The sequence below is a fragment of the Podarcis filfolensis genome (assembly GCF_964270895.1).
Source record: "Podarcis filfolensis genome assembly, chromosome: 11".
In the NCBI taxonomy this organism is placed as follows: domain Eukaryota; kingdom Metazoa; phylum Chordata; class Lepidosauria; order Squamata; family Lacertidae; genus Podarcis; species Podarcis filfolensis.
In genome coordinates this window covers 10,694,431-10,717,263 of record NC_139613.1, presented here as the reverse complement: position 1 = coordinate 10,717,263, position 22,833 = coordinate 10,694,431, and the positions used below count along the sequence as shown (strand labels likewise).

Here is a 22,833-nt window from a genome sequence, read left to right as displayed (position 1 = left end):
AGACTCTTCAGAGTCCCATGGACTGCAAGAAGATCAAACCTCTCCATTCTTAAGGAAATCAGCCCTGAGTGCTCATTGGAAGGACAGATCCTGAAGCTGAGGCTCCAATACTTTGGCCACCTCATGAGAAGAGAAGACTCCCAGGTAAAGACCCTGATGTTGGGAAAGATGGAGGGCACAAGGAGAAGGGGACGACGGAGGACGAGATGGTTGGACAGTGTTCTCAAAGCTACCAGCATGAGTTTGACCAAACTGCAGGAGGCAGTGGAAGACAGGAGTGCCTGGCGTGCTCTGGTCCATGGGGTCACGAAGAGTCGGACACGACTAAACGTCTAAACAACAACAATATTGGGGGGGGGGAGTCAAATTGTAGTCCAGGTTTCCCCAGCCAGTGCCCTCCGGATGATTTGAACTACAACTTTGATCAGCTCCAGAGTTGTTGTTGTTATTTATTAAATTTGCATGCCGCCCTTCATCTGTAGAGCTCAGGGCTGTTCGCAACATAAGAGTTGTAGTCCTAAATATCTGGAGTGTGGGATGTTAGCATCCGAAATGCATATGCAAAGGGATAATGTTTGAAAGGGCTGTAGAACCCTGCGATGTCATGTACTCTGTGGCAGTTATTTCAGTTGGTTCAGTTATTAACGGTCTTGTGAGTCTTAACAGTCAGAGCAGCAGGTGTGTTGTGTTGTGTTGTGTTGCTGTCTGCCTCCGAGTCAGAGTAGCAGTCAGTCTGCAAATGTTAGTCTTTGAAAACGCTGGCAGCATTAAGATAAATTCAACAGTGTAAATAAGTTTTGATGGATGCAATAATGGAATACTGAATGGTACAGTTTTTGTAAAATATGCAGGGATTTTTGATATGTAAAATGAACCATGGAAAGAGAAGAAGGGAAATCATTGATATCTTAAGGATGTAAAAATAAGTATTTTAAATTGTAAAACTGAAAATTTTTATAAAAATTATATACAAAAAAATTAGTCTGCAACAGTTTAATGAATTGGTGTAAGAAGTTTTAGCAACTAAAAGAAACATGCACCTACATTGTATATATATTTAATCTGCAACTGCAAGATTAAATGATGTTGTGACTGTTTCTTTCTTGCATATGCAAGAGGTTGTGTGACACCTGTTTATTAGTTATTACTTACTTATTTTACTTATCTATATACCACCGTTAATTTTAACTGTAGTAATTTTTAATTGTAGTTCAGAAAATGATAAAACGAGGCAATAGAATCTAGTTTTGACATAGACATAGGCAATAATGGAGCAGTAAAACTGGTATTAAGGTACCAGAGGCCTGGAAAAACAGTGGTACAGTGGTACCTCAGGTTAAGTACTTAATTCGTTCTGGAGGTCCGTTCTTAACCTGAAACTGTTCCTAACCTGAAGCACCACTTTAGCTAATGGGGCCTCTTGCTGCCACCGCACCGCCGGAGCACGATTTCTGTTCTCATCCTGAAGCAAAGTTCTTAACCTGAAGCACTATTTCTGGCTTAGCGGAGTCTGTAACCTGAAGCATATGTAACCTGAAGCGTATGTAACCTGAGGTACCACTGTATGGATTTGGTAATTTGCGAATGTATCAGCAGGGCCGTCTTACCCATAGGTGCTGGGGTGTGGGGCACCCGGGCTCTCAGGGGCGCCAGGCCAAGAGTCCGGCGCTGAGGTGGCCGGCCGGCTTCACCCTCCTGCGCTCCTGAGACTGGGCAACCTGGGACGGGCGCCGGGTGGATCTTTGCACCCCGGTGCCGCATATGCTTAAGACAGCCCTGTATATGAGTGCATTAGCAGATGTAGAAACGCCTCTGTTGAATTTGCGCCCCCACCCCCCACCCCGGTTTATGCTGTGCTTAGTTTTGTGCATGCCCAATCGGTAGTACACTCAAAACTGGATTTAATACACCTGTCAGTGCACTTACCAGAACTACTGATGCTTGTTGTAACTAGTGATTAAGTATGGGGAAGAAATTTGATTCAGTTCCTATTCAAAGGTGAACCTACCTAATTCGCCATTTTCAAAACAGAAATCATTCTTCCATCTTTTGAAATATGCACTTCTCCCATTCTTCCAATGCACTTTTCCAGCCAAGTAGTGTATATAAAAATGCATATATAAAAATACTAGGATGAAGTGTGCATACTAATTCATCTATTAGGGGAAAGTTTGTTTGTTTTTTTGCAAAACGTGTATATTGGGGAAAAAGGCATACAAAAAATGTGTATATTAGGAGCAAATTTCCTGATGAATTTTCATGAGGACTTCAATTTGTTTTTCCCCAAACTGATGAAGAAACTGAGAATCTGAAATTGATAAATTCTCTCATCCCTGCTAGTGATCAGCATGTTCTCAACTGGTGCTGTGTTTGCATCTTGTGACAATTGAGATGGGGCTGCTTTCATAGGTTTTTTATAAGCTAGTGCAAAGAGTTACAGATATTTGAAGTTTTCCCTAAGCAAAATACAGAGGAAGAAAAGAGCTGGGACCATGGCAATAAAGCAAAATATTTCTTTTTAAAAAACAAATCCTGTATAGCCGGGGGAACAACTTTCTTTGCCGCCCAGTAAATTGTAATCCATAGTAAAGTGATAAAACTGGTTATTACCGAATGTCTGTAAGCATCTTGAGATTTATAGAACCATAAGCTGTGTGGATGATAACTGTGTGAAGATTAGCCTGACTTAACTGTTTTATGTTATGGATCACATAACTATTTATTGTAAAAGCCTGATGGTGATGTAGTTTTAGATTTGATAAATGCACGCTCTGAAAGCTACAGGAATTCGCACAGAAAGCACAAGGGAAGATAAAGGAGGCCCCAATGGTTTTGAAAATAAGGCTGTTTTTTTTCTTAGTTGCATGCCTGATCCCACAGGCCAAGGCAGCTTATCACCATCCTAAAACATATGCATAAGAGCTCATGAAAATCCATATAATAAAAGAGGGCGAATATAGACACGACACACTCCCTACTTGCTTGACCTCCTTCACAAAATGGCAGCCAAGTAAGGGGCAAAATACGTCTGAAGGATGTTGTAGGAAGTTTCCATCCAGGGATACTTACAGTGAGTGTGTAGTCCATAGGACTGGGCAATATATCGATATATCGTTGAAAACCGGTTTGATGGCCATATCATGCTATAGGTTTCAGAATTTTTGACCTGGCAATATATCACGACTCATGGTGTGTGTTTCTGCGCTATGTAAAAATCACAATGCAGGAAAAACCATGAAGCCAGCCAATGCCTCTACATAGCTCCATCCTTATTTCCAACATTGTGATATATTGGTATATTACGATGTTTAGCTGGTGATATATCGTGATGTTGAAAAGCAGATATTGCCCAGATATTGCTTCTTTCCATTGCGAATTGGGACACAGTAATGCTTCGCTCAAGTCCAGGGCTGTGCTGCAGGTGATGCTGGTTTCTTCTGAGGTAGGATTTAGGGGAACGGATGAAGGCAGAACTGATGTCTGAATGGTTCAGTGAGGATATTCCCAAGTGTTGAGAGGATGTCCGTTTCAAACAGCAAAAATTCCTGTGCGAGTACAGCCCAGTTTGACATTAAAAGAGTTAAAATAAACTTTGTGGGGGATTTTCCCTTGTGGCAAATGTATGGTGTTGCCATTAAGACACCAGTTCCTTGCCTTTTTTATTACAGATATTGCATTATTATTATTATTATTATTATTATTATTATTATTATTATTATTTATTAGAGAGATGGGTATAATCAGCACTATCCTTGCCAAAGTGGGGATGGGAATACTGGGGTGATTTCCTGAGCTATTGTAACATCTATTAAGATAATATATACAGTGGTACCTCTGGATAAGAACTTAATTTGTTCCAGAGGTCCGTTCTTAACCTGAAAGTGTTCTTAACCTGAAGCACCACTTTAGCTAATGGGGCCTTCCGCTGCCACCGTGCAAAGTTCTTAACCCGAGGTACTATTTCTAGATTAGCGGCGTCTGTAACCTGAAGCGTCTGTAACCTGAAGCATCTGTAACTTGAAGCATCTGTAACCCGAGGTACCACTGTATGAAGTAATGGTAGTGGTAGTAAGATTAGCACAACACAGGATCCAAAGACCAGGTGTGAAAAGGCTGAGAGGGGGGTCGTTATCTGGGCAGCCCAGGACCTCCAACCACATGGCCCAGGCTTGCGACCCTAATGCAGCAAAACTTCACCCCCAAGTGGTACACTTTTGAATTGTCTCCCAAGACACGGATGCCAACAAGATTTGCTGAATCTTTGGAAGAGAGTGTCTTGTGTGCAGAGCAAACCAAGGCACGTATATGGTGCTTTTACAAAGCCACCACTCGTTCTTGCTGGAAGCAAGTGTTTCTGATGCCTTCTATTTGCCTCTGGGCAACATTTTCATCTCTTGAACATTCGTGTAGTTAATCCCCCCCCCCCCCGTATTTCTTATCTTATGAAGGGAAGGATAAATGGGAGTTTGCAATTATTCCCTTCCATTTGGGTATTCCTCACAGGCATTCCCAGTGTGTCTCCTCTGCAAACCTTGGTTCCCTCCCCCCCCCCACTGACCCTTTTTGTTTCATCCGAGAGATAAATGCAGACACTATTTAGGTCAATCCTCTCAACTACAGCAGCACACCCTAAGTCCCAAGACCCAGTGACACCCCTCCCTGTCTCATTTCTCACTAAATGATCTCTCCGTTTGCTCTCCAAACATTGGCATATGCAGCTGATCGGGTGGTCTCTTGCTATTTGGCGTATTATAAATAAGCTGGGAAGACTGTTAACCCCAAGAGGCACTCATCTCTTTTTGTGTTGAGGGTATAAGATAAGGCAGCTGAGTAAAATTGTCTTGGATCATTGCCCAGTATGGCCGTTAAAGGGAAATGATGTTTTTACACAACGTTATGGATGCACGGACCCCTCCCCACACCATAGAAACTTCAGTGGGATTTAAAATCCTTTGAACGTTAAAATTTACCTCAGATTTTTCAGTTTAGGTGAGATTTAGTGACCATACTAGGCAGCAGCTCATGGTCCTGACATTCTTTTTGTGTTAGCAGGCTTCCATGGTGTTCTGGCTGTGGCAGAGCTCAGCTGTTTATTTGAGTCAGCCTGAAGGTGATAAAATCAAAACTCGGCTGACTTCAAGCTGACCTGGAAAAGGCTTCTGTCAGGCTTGATTGGCAGGTTACTTTTGGATGCGAAAAGGCCACCACATGGTCACTTTTACAAACTGCTGACTTTCATTTCCTGAAGTACATACATGTCTGGGGGTAAGTGCCATGGCTTGCCCCAGGCATCTTGGGTCTTCCAACCTGCACTCTTTCCCTCTTGAATATATCTGCAGTAACTCCCTGGCTTCAGAACTGACTGGTGATAAAATGGCTCTCTCATCCATCTTAATACCCATTTTCACTCAAAATGTTGACTGAAAACATTTTGCTGGTTTTTCCCCGTTTAGTTTTAATTTCTGTCCCACCTTTCTGCATGATTCCCAAGCAACTAACAATAGCAGTGTGTGGAGAATAGAAATACAAATCTCATGAAACAGTTGAAAAAACTGACAACTTTTTTTAAAAAAAGTGAAACTGATTGCAGTCTTTTTCCTGAACTTCTAAATTGACCACCTGAAGTTTTGACCTCTTACACTTCTGCAAACTGGGAGAGGGAGTTCCCCCAAACCTACTGATGCCTCTTTTTTTGTATGTGGGGATGCCATTGCAGCTACGTAAAGACCCACACTCAGAAAACTGCATTCATTATTAGTTTATGGAATTGACTTTTCTGTCAGTATAGTTGTCAACCAAGTTAGGTGTTTTGTATGAACCATGGAGGTTCAGTCGGGTGCTTAGGCTTGCCGCAGGAAACAACTGTGTAGCAGAGATAGCTTTTAGCTGACAAACACAAGCACACACACACTATTTATGGTTGCTACAAGAAGTCTTCACTCTCTGAGCCCAGAGAGGGTTCCAGCTTACAAAGTCCTTGCTGAGACTAAGTCCGCAAGTGCAAAGTTCAGCTGCTAATTAACCAGAGTTTTCTGAGTCCAGAAGTCTTGCAAGGTGTCTAGCTTCCCTCAGATGAGCTCGTCACAAAATCTTCCATATTTTCACAGGATCGTTCCATCACTCTCCATGTCTCCAGCAGATACTCCTATACACCCCAACAACAAATGCTGTAACTTAAGCCTTTATCTACCTAGTGTTATGTGCTAGTGGGGAACCATTTATGCAGACTCATGGAGAATTTTTGCTTAACTATGCTTTTTTGGGGGGTGTCTTTCTCTTTACTCAAGTATAAGCCAGTATTTACCAGTATTTACCATTTCTCCAGGAATGTGAAACCTGTTTTGGGTTTTCTTGATTGCTTTCCGTGTTCACTGACCTTTCCCTTGTGGTGAGTTCGTAATTCTTTTGTATGCTCAAGGAATTCCAGGTCTAGCATCAGAATTGCCCCCGTTGTTGTTAACTGTGCGGTGATAGCAACCAACATGCCTCTGCTTGTAGGAATAGGCATGTGACTTTTCACATAATGAACACAAGAAGCAGGACGAGAGTGAAAATCTTGTTTCATTAGCTGATGTCATCTGTAAAATGAAACGGTGACCCAAATAACTTTCTTGACTTTTCCTGTCAAAGAAAACTACTTGGCTGAACTGAAGGCTAATCCAGCTTTAGATGAGACTTGTAAAAGCCAAAGCTTATGAGTTTCTGCCCCATCCCTTGCCTCCCAATTTCAAATATGGTTTGTGGAAACCCAGGGAGTCTACTCCTTGATTACTTAATTCATTAAGACCCCCTTTCTGCCTTTACAAACAACCTTCAGTGTGGAATAAAACAAATAAATACAAAATAAAAATCATTCAAATGAAACTGACATTAACAGCAAGTTCTGAAGTGGTACAAAAGTAGGAACATAAATTAACAACCACCAAATGGTCTCTTCAAAACCAAACATAAGGCAAAGGGGGACAACTTAGCTGATGTTGAAGTCACATCAAAAAGCTATGGCCTGCATCAGGAGTGGCTGACCTGTGGTTGGACTACAACTCCCATCATCCCTGACTGTTGGCCATTCTGGGCTTGGGAAGACTAGACGGACACAAGCAATTTCTGCCCCTGTTTCTTTCAGAATTCTTCAACATCCCTATTGGCATCAAGCAACTAGGTTGCTATACATAAACTCCAAACCTCCTTTTTTTTGGTCTCAATTTTTTTGATGTCGTATGTCCCAGATGCTGCTACTCATATTAGTAATTGCTAATTGCATTTCTTACATACCTGCTGCAATCTATCTATGAAAGTAAGGCCACGTTGCTACTTGTGGGTTGCCCAGATCTGAACCCTGCCAAGCTCGAGCTTCTAATAGCTGGAGAGATGGCAAGTACCTAGAGCAGAGCAGGTAGTTAGAATAATAGAATCACCGAATTGTAGAGTTGGAAGGGATCCTGAGGGTCATCTAGTCCAAATCTGTAATGGAGGAATCTTGACTAGAGCATCCAAGACAGATGGCCACCCAACCTCTGTTTAAAAGGTTCACAACCTCCCGAGGGAGTCTGTTCCACTGTCAAACAGCTCAGTGGAGGCTTAGTTGCCTATATTTTCTGCAGACATCACTCTTCTGGGCATGACTGAAAGAAGACACACCCAGAGCGTTGGAAGGGTCAGGTAGCATCTGATGAAAAAGGCCTCCGCTTGAGACCCTGGAGATCACCTGGCAGTCATAGTACTGGGGCAAATAGTCTTAACAGGAGGAGGAAAGCAAGTTAAGGCGCCGGTTCTTAAAGTTAGAATGACAAGCTGGAAAACCTTAGCAATACCTACCTATGTGTAGGCTGATGAAGAAGGCAAAGTCAGAACAGTAACTCATAAAGAGGTACAGTGAGAGCTTATCCACACTCATCTTTTGCCCCAGTCTTTCCAGGCACAGATCTATGTCCAAGTGCTCTTTTTTTGTCCCCCTGGGATGAAAAAGCTGAAGCGCAACAAAATTTGGGTTTTCTACGGATTGCCATTTGCTCCAATTCAGCTTTAAAGAGCGGGTTTTCTTCACATGGGAAGCTTCAGAGTTTTGTTTTGTTTTTTAAGTGCTTTCAGACCCAGAGCTTCAAAGCATGGACCATGCCTGGAAAGTGTGGAGAAAAGGAATGTGTGCATAAGCCATGAGAAGCGCTTTGGGGGGGGAGGTGCTTAACATTTTTGTTTTACGTTCACAGATGGCTATAATTAATGGCCTATTTCTTCCATCGCATTGGTGTGTTACTACATAGCCATGTCAAAATGAGAACTGAGGTTCTGGTCGGCAGTGTGATACAATTCCTGCTATCCTCTCGGAACAGCCCCTTAACTTTATTTGTTAGGTCTTAAAGAGGAACTTAAATCCTCCTTAAGAACAGATTTAGTGTCAGAAACTTGTCGCTGAATGCCGTCTGCTCTTTCGGATTCCTCTTGAGAGCTGTGCTCTGAGCGAGTGCACCTTTATTTCGAAAAGGTCTTCATGCATTAACGGCTTCTCGTTGATCCTATTTTAAACGGTTAACTTTGGAGGCACAGATTATGTGCTCATCCTTAAGTGTTTTGTTTTTGTGTCAAAATCCCGGTACTTCAGTCTGTTTTCCAGAAGCCACTGGGAACGTTTATTAATGTGGGTGTACTTCAAAATGCTTATTAGGTCCTCTTTTATAAAGTGTGATTCATAAGAAATTGGTCTGACAGCACGCTTTGCTGGCAATTTGCTCATGCAAGGAACAAGAGCTAAGTCCCACAAAATGGCACTTTTTTTATTAAAAAAAGAGATGGGGCAGTTAGAGCAGGGTTTTCCAAACTTGGGCCTCCAGCTGTTTTTAGACTACAACTCCCATCATCCCTAGCTAACAGTGATCAGGGATGGTGAGAATTGTAGTCCAAAAACAGCCGGATACACAAGTCTGGGAAACACTGTGTCAGAGTAATGTGCAATCCATGAATTGCAGTAACTCCTATTGATTATAATGGTGCCTTCCAGCTGTTTTGGAAGGCAAAGCAGTTGTGCTGGCTGGGGCTGAGGATGACATTGTCATCCAAAACATCTGGAGGGTGCCAGATTAGTGAAGGCTGCTGTTTAGTATTGTAGATTGGCCTTTAGGATGGTTCTCAACCTGTGGGTCCCCAGATGTTGTTGGACTACAACTCCCATTGTCCCTGACCATTGGTCTTGCTGGCTAGGAATGATGGGAGTTGTAGTCCAACAACATCTGGGGACCCACAGGTTGAGAACCACTGGATTAGAGGCAGCACAGAGCTTTGCTTACTCTGTAAGCCCACCAATAGTCATTTTGGGCACAGAGGAAGATGAGCCAGTCCTTTTCCTCCAAAATTATCCTTTGGGGTGGGCAGCGATTCTTCAGTCAATTCTGAGGATGAGTATTCTCAGGTGTATGTTGATTTTGTTAGATAATTTGGGATGGGGGTGGGGAATCAGATCTGTCCCTACCAGGATTACTTATAGTCTCGTGGGCAGGACACAAAATGGGCAGGGGGAAGAAAGAAGAGAAAAACGAGCAAATTTGGAGTCATTTGCTTTTTGTAATGATTTGATGGAATAACCATAAATGGTGTCTGTGTGTGTGAGAGGGTCCCTGTAGCAACTGATCTCAGGCAAGACCTTAATTAATCAAGCCCACCAATTAATCAATGAATTTCTGTATTTCTATACCGTCCTTCATCCGAAGATCAAGGGCGGTTTACCATATAAAAAAACAAAAACGAGTAAAATGAAGACGCCTGCCTTATCTCAATAGGCAGGGAGTTCCAACGTGCATGGGCTGCCACAGTGATCGATTGGGTTGTTACAAACATGGAACAGGCATTATGTGGATATGCCGATCAAAACTGTTGAATGGGCACATGTGAGGTAAGGCGATCTCGTAGGCAAACTGGTCCCAAGTTGCTAAGGGCTTTGTATGTGATAGTAAAACCTTCAACTTGGCAAGCCAGTGCAGATCTCTGATACGTTGGTGTTTTATGCTGACAAGGCCTTGCTCCTGTCAGCAATCGTGCGGCAGCATTCTGCACTAACTGCAGCTTCCAGATCAAGTGCAAGGGAAGGTCCTCACAGAGCGCATTGCAGTAATCCAGTCTTAAGTAACCAACACATGAACTACTGTGGCAGGATTTTCATATATCGCCTTCTGTAAATTGCCTTACTCAATAGAGTTCCTCCTTCCTTGTTATAGTATCTGGGGTAAAGGTAAAGGTCCAGGGGTCCTCCAGGGTTGCGGCGCTCATCTCGCTTTCTTGGCCGAGGGAGCCGGCGTACAGCTTCCGGGTCATGTGGCCAGCATAACTAAGCCGCTTCTGGCGAACAAGAGCAGCGCACGGAAACGCCGTTTACCTTCCCGCCAGAGCGGTACCTATTTATCTACTTGCACTTTGACATGCTTTCGAACTGCTAGGTTGGCAGGAGCAGGGACCGAGCAACGGGAGCTTACCCCATCGTGGGGATTTGAACTGCCAACCTTCTGATTAGCAAGTCTTAGGCTCTGTGGTTTAACCCACAGCGCCACCCGCGTCCCAGTATCTGGGGTACCCTAGTGCTAAAAAGTGGTGGTTGTGATTTCCTTTTGCATTTTTCTGCATGCGGAGTCTAACAAAAACCTACTTGTGTAAGTGCTGTAATTTTCCAAGGATCGTCTTCTATTTTCAGGGCTTTGCAGGCAAGAGGAAGGCTTCTACTTTCATAGCCTGTCAATAAAGCACCTTGCATTTTTAAAAGGCTTTTTGAACTCCTCCCACCCCCACCCCCAAATCCATCTCTTGCCTTGACTCTATCACTCCCATGCAGATTTTTCCTCTCCCGAAAGTGACTTGAGTGCATCAAACCCCCCACAGACGTTGTTCATGCTTGTAATATATGACGGCTGTTTTTGAGAAATTGCTGTTTGTTGACAAGCCTTGAGCGCTCGCTGAAAATGAGGAGAATTGAGGTGGAAAGCAAATAAATGTACCAGTTCCTCCAGTTCGCAACACATGGGGGCCATGTTAGCTTGCCGTGCCAAGGTTAGTGCAAACACGAGAACTCTGGGGAAAGGAGATTGCGGCTGCTTTGTTTCTCCCTGGTTATTCTGCTGTTGTAATGTGCTCAGGGTGTCACCCAAACCCAGGCTCATGATCTAGCTTTCCTCTAGACCAGTGGTGGCCAGACTTGGCGTTCCAGCTGTTTTTGGACTACAACTCCCATCATCCCTAGCTAACAGGAACAGTGATCAGGGATGATGGGAATTGTAGTCCAAAAGCAGCTGGAGGGCCAAGTTTTGCCACCACTGCTCTAGACTCACATAGAACAAACCAGGGAGGAGCGAAACAGCTGGGATCTCCTCTCTGGGAGCACATTACGGGACCGCCTCTCCTGGTGTGCCCACAGAGGACCTTAAGGTCCATGAATAATCATAGTTTAGAAGTCCCGGGCCCTAAGGAAGTTAGATTATCCTCCACCAGGGCTAGGGCCTTCTCCGTGATGGCTCTGACCTGGTAGAATGCTCTGTCCCATGAGACCAGGGCCCTGCAGGATTTAACTTCCTTCCGCAGGGTCTGTAAGACAGAACTATTCCACCTGGCTTTCAATCTGAACTTAGCCTGATCTTTTATTCCCCTTCCTTTCCTCCCCTTCCCCTTTTTATGAAGATTACCCGCTCTGGGATCCCACAGCTAATTCTCCCCTGATCTCCTCGCTGGCCCAAATAGGACTAATTTAGCCAGCTAGCCCTGGTGATCATCTTTATGTTTATTGGATGGATTTCCCCCCTAAATTGATTTTTGATTTTATTGTTATTCATGTTTTATACCGTATTTTATGCTGGTTTTTGTTGCATCAATTGTTTCAAATTTGTGGTTAGCTGCCCTGAGCCCGGTTTTCTGGGGTATAAATAAAAATTTATTATTATTATTATTATTACTAAAATATTTTTCACCCCATAGGATGCACTTTTTCCCCTCCAAAAATGAAGGGGAAATGTGTGTGCGTCCTATGGGGCGAATGCAGGCTTTTGCTGAAGCCTGGAGAGCGAGAGGGGTCGGTGCGCACCGACCCCTCTCGCTCTCCAGGCTTCGCGCAGATCTCTGTAAGCTGTGGGAGCCTGTGCTGGGCTCCCACGGCTTGCGGAGAGTTGCCTGCATGCTGAAGCCTGGGTGCACTGAGCTCAGCTCGCCCAGACTTCGCGCAGCTCTCTGCAAGGCGCCTTGCGGAGAGCTGCATGAAGCCTGGGCGCTCTGCGTGAAGCCAGCGCAGGCTCCCGCGCCTTGCGGAGAGCTGTCGGAAGTCTGGGCACGCTGAGCTCAGCGCGACCAGGCTTCAACATGCAGGCAACTCATGCAGCTCAGCGCGCCCAGGCTTCATGCAGCTCTCCGCAAGGCGCAGGAGCCCGGCGCCGGGCTTGCGGAGAGTTGCCTGTTCTGGGGGCTGGGGTTGGGGGAAGCTCGGGCTTCCCCCGCCCCAGCCCCGCGCCTGGGGGGGGGGAAATATTTTTTTTCCTTTATTTCCCCCCCAAAAAACTAGGTGCGCCTTATGGGACGGTGCGTCCTATAGGGCGACAAATACGGTATTATTATTCATGCTAAACCATGGTTTGTCTTTGCATAACCTGGGAGCTCAGGCTATTGCCCATACCATGTGGATAATGGGCAGAAGGTATCTCAGGATTTGCAAGTAGATCTCTGAGTGATTATCTCACTTCCAAATTCTAAACAGTAGCAATGGTGACATAACACGTCCTCCCTCAATGAAGGCAGCCTGGGGAGTAACTAAGAGCAGACGTGATTAGGGAACGACTGTGCACTTTAAGGCTCCTGATCCTTATCTAGTATTGCTTGGGTTGTCCAGGAACATCCTTAAGGCCTTGCTCTGTCGCAGGGATGGGGACCATCAGGCACTGGAGCTGAATGAGGCCTTGTGGTCTTCTCTGTCTGCCCCGAGAGAGTCTTCCCAGGACGCCCTCTTCATTGACCATACTTTGCATCCTCCTTGGGTGTTCTTGCCTTGCTCCTTGCTTGCATGGATGGAGGGCAGAAAGGAATGTGCCGGTGTGACCCTACTGTTCCAGCTTAAATCAGCATGCATTGCTGTGCCCGCATTTGCTTCTGGCCCCATCTACCGCTGGAAGATTTCCCAGAAGGGAACATGACCCTCAGTTCCTCTACCCTTGCCCTACGGGTTGGGCTCATGGCCCAACATTGCTGCTGAACCACTTTGTCTCCAGTTTTTCCAGATACTGACTATCTGCATCCCCAATACTGCATCAGGAATCGCAGACGGTAAACAGCCAAGCACTGCGATTAAACAGAATGCCCTGTGAGCAATAAATGCCAAGATTCTTAAAGGCATCCCTGCTCCCACCCGCGGCAATTAAAATCAGGAGTCCATTCCAACAACTGCAGAGCTGGGAGGTGTTGAGAGGTAGAAACTGAGGTGCAGGCAGCACTCTGGAGGCACTCACATGTCTACCCATCCTCTCCCTCTTCCCCTCCGCCTTTCAACCAGCAAAACTGCTGCGCTGGCAATATATTTAGATAGCTTCATTAACGTCGATGAGTTCCTGCTGCTCCAGCTATTGTGTAATCCTAAAAATAATTATACATTATACATATAAAGAATTCATTGCTATTGAGCATTAAAAATATATATATTCACAGCTGCCATTTCATTAACTCTTGAGGGGCATTTTGATAATTGAAGTACACAGGATTGCGTTTGCTTTCAGGAATGCCAGTATCTAGTTTTCAGCTGTGCTTAAAAGGTAAAGGGACCCCTGACCATTAGGTCCAGTCGTGGCCGACTCTGGGGTTGCGGCACTCATCTCACTTTATTGGCCGAGGGAGCCGGCGTACAGCTTCCGGGTCATGTGGCCAGCATGACTAAGCCGCTTCTGTCGAACCAGAGCAGTGCACGGAAACGCCGTTTACCTTCCCGTTGGAGTGGTACCTATTTATCTACTTGCACTTGACGTGCTTTTGAACTGCTAGGTTGGCAGGAGCAGGGACCGAGCAACGGGAGCTTATCCTGTCGCGGGGATTCAAACCACCGACGTTCTGATCGGCATGTCCTAGGCTCTGTGGTTTAACCCACAGCGCCACCCGCATCCCTCAGCTGTGCTTAGTGTAGGGTTTTTACCCACTTTGGGGGGACACAGTGTCAACGAAAGCCAGTGTGGAACTGCCCAGGGTCCCAAATCCCATGAACCATTGGCTTCCCATTGCAATACTTTTAGGATCTGTCTTGCTAACTGTTTTCATTGAGCAGGCACTGGGCCAACAAAGGTCAGATGCTGAAAAGAGGCCGCATCTGCAGTGGACATTTAAAGCTGTACCAGACCACTGTAAACAGTCACAACTTTCTCCCTAAAGAATCATGGGAACTGTAGTTTGTTGATGAGAGTTGTTAGGAGACCCCTGTTCCCCTCGCTGAGACTTACAGTTCTCGGCGTTCCCTGCCCTTGACCGTGGAGACAGAGCATAGCCATCATGACTACTAGCCCCTGACAGCATTATCCTCCATAAATTTGTCCATTCCTCTTTTACAGCCATCCAAATTGGTGGCCGCCACAACTTCTTGTAGGAGTGAATTCTATAGTTTAACTATAGTTTAACATAGAATAATCATAAATTGGAAGGGACCCCAAGGGTTATCTAGTTCAACCCACTGTAATGCAGTTATCTCATAAATAATAATAATTTATTATTTGTACCCCGCCCATCTGGCTGGGTTTCCCCAGCCACTCTGGGCTACTTCCACAGAGACCAAAAATACACTAAAATGTCACACATTAAAAATTTCCCTGAACAGGGCTGCCTTAAGATGTCTTCTGAATGTCAGGTAGTTGTTTATCTCTTTGACATCTGAAGGGAGGGCGTTCCACAGGGCGGGCCCCACTACCGAGAAGGCCCTCTGTCTGGTTCCCTGTAGCTTTGCTTCTCGCAATGAGGGAACCGCCAGAAGGCCCTCGGCGCTGGATCTCAGTGTCCGGGCTGAAAGATGGGGGTGGAGACGCTCCTTCAGGTATACAGGACCAAGGCCGTTTAGGTGTGCTTTCTTTTTTTGTCTCTTCCGAATCTTCTGAGGTTCATCTTCATTGGAGGTCCCCAACTTCTGATGCGTTGGCAAAGTGAGAAAAACCTTTTTCTATGGACTTTCTCCATACATTGCATAATTTTACACACTTCTATCGTGTCTCCTCTTGCTCCCCTTTTAGCTTGGCATGCATCAAAATGGGTCGCACTGGTATAGTTCCTAGACAGAGGGAGAAACAGCTCTGGGTGTTTTACCAGATTTTTATTGTTCAGCTTAAGGTCATCATCAGTCACCCAGTATTACAACACCACTCACAATAAGATGAAAACAAATTAATGACATAATCGAGTATCTATCCAATATGTTTTACAGTGGCAGTAGTGCTCACTACAGACAAAACAGGGTCCTGACTATTTAGAATTTAAGTTGTGCTTTAACTGCAGAAATGACAAACCTCTTGCTAGCTGACATTGTCCACCCACTTTCATTATTCTAAATCGGGGCGACTTAACCAGCAGCCCTTCAGATGCTGCTGGCCTACAGAGCTCTTTTAATCAGGAGTTGCACCATGACTCTTTGCAACATGACGCTGTTGGATGGGAGTTTCCCCCGTAACAAGCTCTGCTCTCCTTGGAAGGAGGCTCATTTATCTGCCTAAGCAGAAAATGAAGCCTGTGAGGCCATAACTCTTCCGGACACATACTGCACAGAGCACAGTTGCAGCTCTAATTGAATAAAAGCCCATTAGCAGAGTGTAAATGTGATCCGCTTGGGACTATATTTTGCTGTTCCTGTTTCTCCGCGATGCTGCTGTTCAATAAACCTTCATTCTTATGAACCCCCTACATAGCTGCCTGCAGAGGGTCTCTGCATGGGGTCTTTACTTGTCTGAGTTTATGTACGTCTGTTTCCATTAACTTCCAAACCTAATAATGCATGTCAGGTTGGGAGGAGCTTTAGATGAAGAATGAACACCGCTGCTTCCTAGAGGATTAAAATCTATGGAGGATAAGGCTTCCGGTGGCAGCTTGCAAGGATGGAGATGGTCTGTCTCCACTGTTGGAGACCATAAGTATCTGAATTCCAGTTGCTGGAAACAACTGGAGGAGAGAGAGCTCTTGTGTTTGGGTCCTGCTTACAGGTTTTGCACAGGAATCTGGTTGGCCACTGGGAGAACAGAATGATGGACTCAATGGGCCATTGCCGTGATCCATCAAGTTCTCCTTATGTTCTGTGGCAGGGGTGAAGACATTCTGGCCTGCTTTGCCCCACCAACCCTCCCTCTTGGGCCTGCAATCTGGTTTGGGATAAGCCATGCCCTAATCAGGTAAGGAGGGACGCGGGTGGCGCTGTGGATTAAACCACTGAGCCTAGGGCTTGCCGATCAAAAGGTCGGCGGTTCAAATCCCCGCGATGGGGTGAGCTCCCGTTGCTCGGTCCCTGCTCCTGCCAACCTAGCAGTTCGAAAGCACATCAAAGTGCAAGTAGATAAATAGGTACCGCTCCAGCGGGAAGGTAAACAGCGTTTCCGTGTGCTGCTCTGGTTTGCCAGAAGTGGCTTAGTCATGTTGGCCACATGACCCGGAAAAACTATTAGTGGACAAACGTCGGCTCTCTCAGCCAGTAAAGCAAGTTGAGCGCCACAACCCCAGAGTCGTCTGCAACTGGACCTAATTTCAGACGTCCCTTTACCTTTAATCAGGTAAGGACAGGCGTGAGGCAGGTAAAGGTGCCACTGGTCCAAAGGGGTTTACAGTACAGGCACCACCTGTCAACTGGTTGGCAGCACCCTGCAAAGCCCTGTGCACACTCACCTGTCAAACGTGACCCATACTATCGGTGTAGGGGAGATGCGGTTCTGGCCCACTGGTTGGATTCAGTACCCCACCCCTGTCCTAGAGTGTCGCAAAGGCAACTCCTCGAGGAGGAGGCGTAGCTCAGTGGTAGAAGATGTGCTTTGTATATAAAGGTCTTGTGTTCTGTCCGTGGCATCTCCCGGTACGTCTTTGGGTCAAGACAAGGAATCTTGGAATCATTCTAGAGTTGGAAGGGACCCCGAGAGATGACCTAACCTGGGGAGAAAACAGCAAAGACCTGATGAAGAGAGCACAGCAGAGGTTATGAGAATCCTCTGGAAAAATAATCTCTCAAAGGACCAGTTGATATTATTTTACCATTGTACTGTGGAGAGTGTATTAACTTATGGTCCATGTGTGTGGTTTGGGAGCTGCACGGTCAGGGAAAAAACAGTGCTGTCCAAGGTTGTAAAGACTGCGGAGAGAATAATTGGGTGCATTCTTCCCACCTTGGATCAAATCTACGCTTCCAGGTGCCATAAGAAAGCTGCAGAGATAGTGCAGGACAGTGCGCACCCCAGAAATGATCTCTTTCAGCTTCTGCCTTCTGGAAGAAGGTACAGGGTTATAAAGACTAGGACTAGCCGCCTGAGAAACAGTTTCTATCCAAATGCGATTTTGGTTTTAAACACAGTGTAAGGAGTCTCTATGGGAGTACAGTGGCACCTTAGGTTAAGTACTTAATACGTTCCGGAGGTCCATACTCAACCTGAAACTGTTCTTAACCTGAAGCACCACTTTAGCTAATGGGGCCTCCTGCTGCTGCCGCGCCGCCGGAGCCCGATTTCTGTTCTCATCCTGAAGCAAAGTTCTTAACCTGAAGCACTATTTCTGGGTTAGCGGAGTCTGTAACATGAAGCGTATGTAACCTGAAGCGTATGTAACCTGAGGTACCACTGTATATTGTATTCTGTTATGGGGTATCAGAGTTTTTAGGGGCTAACCAGGCTGGGATAATTGGGATAGCAGGCTTGTTGGTTTTTCAATGTCTGATGTAGATTTTTTCAATTTCGTTGTTCTGTATGGGACAATGACAATAAAGATTATCGTATCGTATCATATCATATCATATCATATCGAGAGTCTTCTACTCCAACCCCTGCTTTTATGTCTTGCTTTTGAGCCTTCTTTTTTAGCCACTGTTAAAATCGGAATTCTGTACCAGATGAACCTCTTGTGTTACTGAGGAGGCCTCTCTACTTGAGCAATTTACCTTAACAATTTCCTCCCTTCTTTTCACCTTTGCAGTACACGAGAGTCTGGATTCCTGACCCGGAGGAAGTCTGGAAATCAGCAGAAATCATCAAAGATTACAAGGAGGGGGATAAAACTCTGCACCTGAAACTTGAAGATGAAACGGTACGTCCTCGTCTTTATTTTTTTTTGGGGGGGTGTCACTGTTTTCTGCTGTTTCTTGTGTTTCGTTGTTTTCAAGAATTGCTGAGGAAATGTTTTGAAGTCCAAACAGCCAGCACCGACCTTTTAGATATTCCTCTTCATGTTCGAAGAGATTTCTGGAGGGGATGATTGACAAGTTACACTTTTTCTGTGCGGAAAGCTGTTCCGCGTGAGGCGGCCCTGAGCCTATAACTGTGTGTAGCGGTGAGGGGAGGGAAACTCAGGCTTCTAGGCCTCCCCAGTTGACCCTCTCTAGGCTGTTTTGGCCAAGCCATGCCCACCTGCTGTACACCTGATGTGATGTGTGATGTCAGGTGTGAGACAGATAAAGATGCAACTGAGCTGAAAGGGGGTTTGCGGCCACCACCTATCAGTTGAAGGGTTGGCAGCACAAACAATAAGCTGAATAAGGTTTGCAAAGAGGTCTTTGGCTACATACCGTATTTTTTGCTCTATAAGACTCACTTTTTCCCTCCTAAAAAGTAAGGGGAAATGTGTGTGCGTCTTATGGAGCGAATGCAGGCTGCGCAGCTATCCCAGAAGCCAGAACAGCAAGAGGGATTGCTGCTTTCACTGCGCAGCGATCCCTCTTCCTGTTCTGGCTTCTGAGATTCAGGATTAGATTTCCTCCTCCAAAAACTAGGTGCGTCTTGTGGTCTGGTGTGTCTTATAGAGCAAAAAATACTGTAGTTGGATTTCAAACAGTGGCATTTGGAGCAGGAATTGATATCTACAGTGGCGATCGAATGGTTTCTTTTGCTTTGGGATTGCCCTTGTCTTGAGCTGTGCACATCGAAGAAGTTAATTTTTCCACACTCCCATGCAGAGAGCAAAGGAAGATTGCTCTCTCAATCTTTGCTTGCTTGGGTTCTGTTTGATTTCTTCGTTGGCACCAGATATGTGCTGCTCCTTTTTAGTTCTCGGGTATCAAAGCATTTCCGAACATTGCGGTTTGTATTTAAAGCATTTCACTTCGGCCAAAAGGGCTCTCAGACTGGCTTATGGTCTTGCCTGCAGGCTTACCGTTTAAAAGACGTGGTACAAAAAAGGAAGAAGCGATGAGGAAGGAAGAAGAAAGCAAGCAATCTCAGGCGCTGGTTTTTAAAGCTAGTTTTGTAGCTGTTACAGTGACCAGCTGAGATGGAAAGAGGTCAGAGGGGCAAGGAGCCAAGTGTAGTTGTAAGGTAAAGGTAAAAGGACCCCTGACCATTAGGTCCAGTCATGGCCAACTCTGGGGTTGCGGCGCTCATCTCGCTTTACTGGCCGAGGGAGCCGGAGTACAGCTTCCGGGTCATGTGACCAGCATGACTAAGCCGCTTCTGGTGAACGAGAGCAGTGCACGGAAACGCCGTTTACCTTCCCGCCGGAGCGGTACCTATTTATGTACTTGCACTTTGACGTGCTTTCAAACTGCTAGGTTGGCAGGAGCAGGGACCGAGCAACGGGAGCTCACCCCGTCGCGGGGATTCGAACCGCCAACCTTCTGATCAGCAAGTCCTAGGCTCTGTGGTTTAACCCACAGCGCCACCCGCGTCCCCTAAGTGTAGTTGATCTCGCGGCAAATGAAAAGGAGTGGTCCTGCTTCCCATATTTCTCTACATGCTGCAATCTGATGGATTGCCAGGAGGTAGTTGAGGCGAGGGAGGGAGGAGCCTGATGAAAATGGTGTCTCAGTAGATGAGCAGGCCCATAGCTCAGTTGGTTAGAGTTTGGTGCTGATAGTACCAGGATTGCAGGTTTGAACCCCGTAAGGGACAGCTGCATATTCCTGAATTGCAGGGGGTTGGACTAAATGATCCTCGGGATCCCTTCCAACTTTATGATTCTATGACTCATTGACTCCCATCTCTGATGGCATCTGCTAGGAGAGAGTTATCAGTGGATTATCAATAGCATTTCCCTGATAGTATAGTGCAGGCATAGGCAAACTTGGCCCGCCAGATGTTTTGGGACTACAGTTCCCATCATCCCTGACCACTGGTCCTGTTAGCTAGGGATGGTGGGAGTTGTAGTCTCAAAACATCTGGAGGGCCGAGTTTGCCTATGCCTGGTATAGTGCAATAGATTCTTCTCCCCTCAACAGGGAGTTGTGTCTAACAGCATTCATCAAATGGAGCAGTTGTGGCAGCGGGGCATAAGAGTTGACTGTGTTACTGGCACACAATCCTGGGAGCTTGGGAAGAACCTCTGTCTTCACTGGTGTGTGTGGCGAGGAGGGGAGGAGTGGTGGTGGTCAAGTGGAACTGTTACCCCCCCCCCCACACACCTTTTCTATAGGTACAGAGAGCAAGTGCTTGGTGGAAACCCACACCAATGGAGTCTGCTAATTCAGCACACTTTAGTTTGCATATCCATCAACTATTTGCATAACACGCCAAACACACTGCTTAGATTTCCAAAGCTGAAATATGGAAAAGCTGACATTCTACTAGTAGGAAGACTTCAGAAGCTCTTAACCCCTGCCCCCTCCAAACACATACATACACCCCCCCAAACCATTTGCTAACATAGCAGTTGGAAAGGACTTGGTGCAATTGCTTTTGTTCACTAAGAACATTGCAGTGACAAGCCTAGAATTTATTATGATGATGGGTGCAGTTTTGTCTTGAAGCACCAGCGGCTGGTAATGTTACAATTGCGTTTAACCCACTTGGCTGGCATAATGGCAATAGGAGTTTATTGAAATTTCTTCACAAATGGCTTTTTAAATTGTTTAGCTGCAAGTGTGCTCTGTTACTTGCTAAACCAGTTAGCAGATGCAGCTTTTACAAACTGAACATGCTCCAAGGACATTGTGAATAATTCAAAAGGCCTGCTAGGGGAAAAAAGCATTACTATTGCTTGCACGTGATGCATTATCCAGTTATTAAAAGGGAGGGTGGAACCCGGGAATGAGAATAGAACCCAGTCAGTGGCGCATTCACCTATCTAGGAGGCCTAGGTTCATCAAGACCCAGAACCTAGCATGGATTCTGAAAAGGGTCAACTTGAGATGCTTTGTTGCATCTCATGGTTCAAGAGGTGGGCCCCAGAATCTCATATTAAGGTAGTAAGTGTCAGAATCTGCATTCGACCAAGCTGATAAAGCTCATCTTCCGGAATCTCCCTCCGAGGTGATTAACGACCTGAGCCTTTGATGAGGCTCAGGCACATTCCCATTCAGCAGAGAATCAAAGCAGCACGCGGAAGTGATGAGATTTATGGCTACATCGCTATGCTTTATTTTCTAAGCTACGCAGACAGAAAAGCAGAGAGCAACTGAAGAACAAAGGAACAGGAAACCAGTACGTCACATCCGTCTCCCGTCTCCCGTGAGACTTCCAACAGCCTGGAATGTCTCTGGAATGTAAACAGAGTCTTGTGACTCCAAAGCACTGCACAGTGGCAAACAGAAACTAACAGTAGGTTTCTAAGATTTTAGCCACCTCCTCAGATTCTCTATGGCAGGAAATAAAGTGGGACAGCTGTTTGCACAGCGCCCATTAGAACTTGGGTTACCAACATGGTGCCCAGGGGCACACACATGTTCTCGCAGAGGCCTTCCATGGCAACCACAGGGTTCCCTCCATCTTCTGAAATCAGGATTGGAAGAAGCATTTTATTGTCACCAGTCAAATAGGTTGCACTCTGGATTTGTGTAGGGTTTACTCCTTAGCCCTTTCTCCCCCCCCCCAAAAAAGCAGTGAAGGTTTAGGATCAGAGTTTTCCTTCTCCTACCTGGGCTACCTTCCCAAGTTGATGAACCCCATCACTTCCCTCTACAGCACACGCAGAAACTGCCTGGACCCACTATTGATCTCATCTGCTTAATGCACCAGAGCCTGTCTTCACATGCAGGGAAGTCCCTAACTACTGAGGGTTTGAGATGCATCAGCTACCCTCACCTGGTTTAACTGGCCAATTGAAGCAGTTTCCCATGGTTTGGCCACTGTCACATTCTGACATGGAGTCACCGGTGAGAGCTGAGTGAGGACCTAAGGTGGACAAACTACCCCAGAAGGAGAACAACATGCCCCTTATCTGAGATACTACCTTTTCCCTAACACCCCATACACCCTCAAGAATAACTAACGCTCTTATGCAATTAAAGAAACAGCTCAGACTGGTATGGACACACTAAGGGCACTGTTTGATAGGAGCCAAAAACCTGCGATAACTAATAGCTTAGGACAGGCATAGGCAAACCTGGCCCTCCAGATGTTTTGGGACTACAATTCCCATCATCCCTGTCCTGTTAGCGAGGGATGATGGGAGTTGTAGTCCCAAAACATCTGGAGGGCTGAGTTTGCCTATGCTTAGCTTAGGAGCTTAAATTCTAGCTGCGGAAAGCCTGTACAAAGCTAGTTTTCAGCCCTGCCTGAGCTGGGAAGCTTAAGGTAGGTAAACTGCTTTCGGTTCTGACCCTGCTTACTTGCGGCTCCACCACAAAAAAATTTAATTTCCCACCCCATGCTTTTTGGGATCTGCTTTTCAGGGGCAGGTTGGGCTTGCTGAATACAGTTGCAGGAGGCGGCTGGCCATCCATCATGCCCTTGCAATCAGTTGTTG

The 22,833-nt window shown here is 45.8% G+C and overlaps 1 protein-coding gene across 7 annotated transcripts in view; it reads left to right on the top strand.

Annotated features, from left to right (window-relative positions):
• The window catches only part of MYO5B (myosin VB), a 298,992-nt gene that overhangs the window by 68,465 nt on the left and 207,694 nt on the right, over nt 1–22,833 (top strand). For all 7 annotated transcript variants that reach the window (XM_083575483.1, XM_083575480.1, XM_083575478.1 and 4 more), the window contains exon 2: nt 18,136–18,246. In XM_083575483.1, the coding sequence (XP_083431609.1) occupies nt 18,136–18,246 (111 nt within the window). The remainder of the gene's footprint in view (nt 1–18,135; nt 18,247–22,833) is intronic.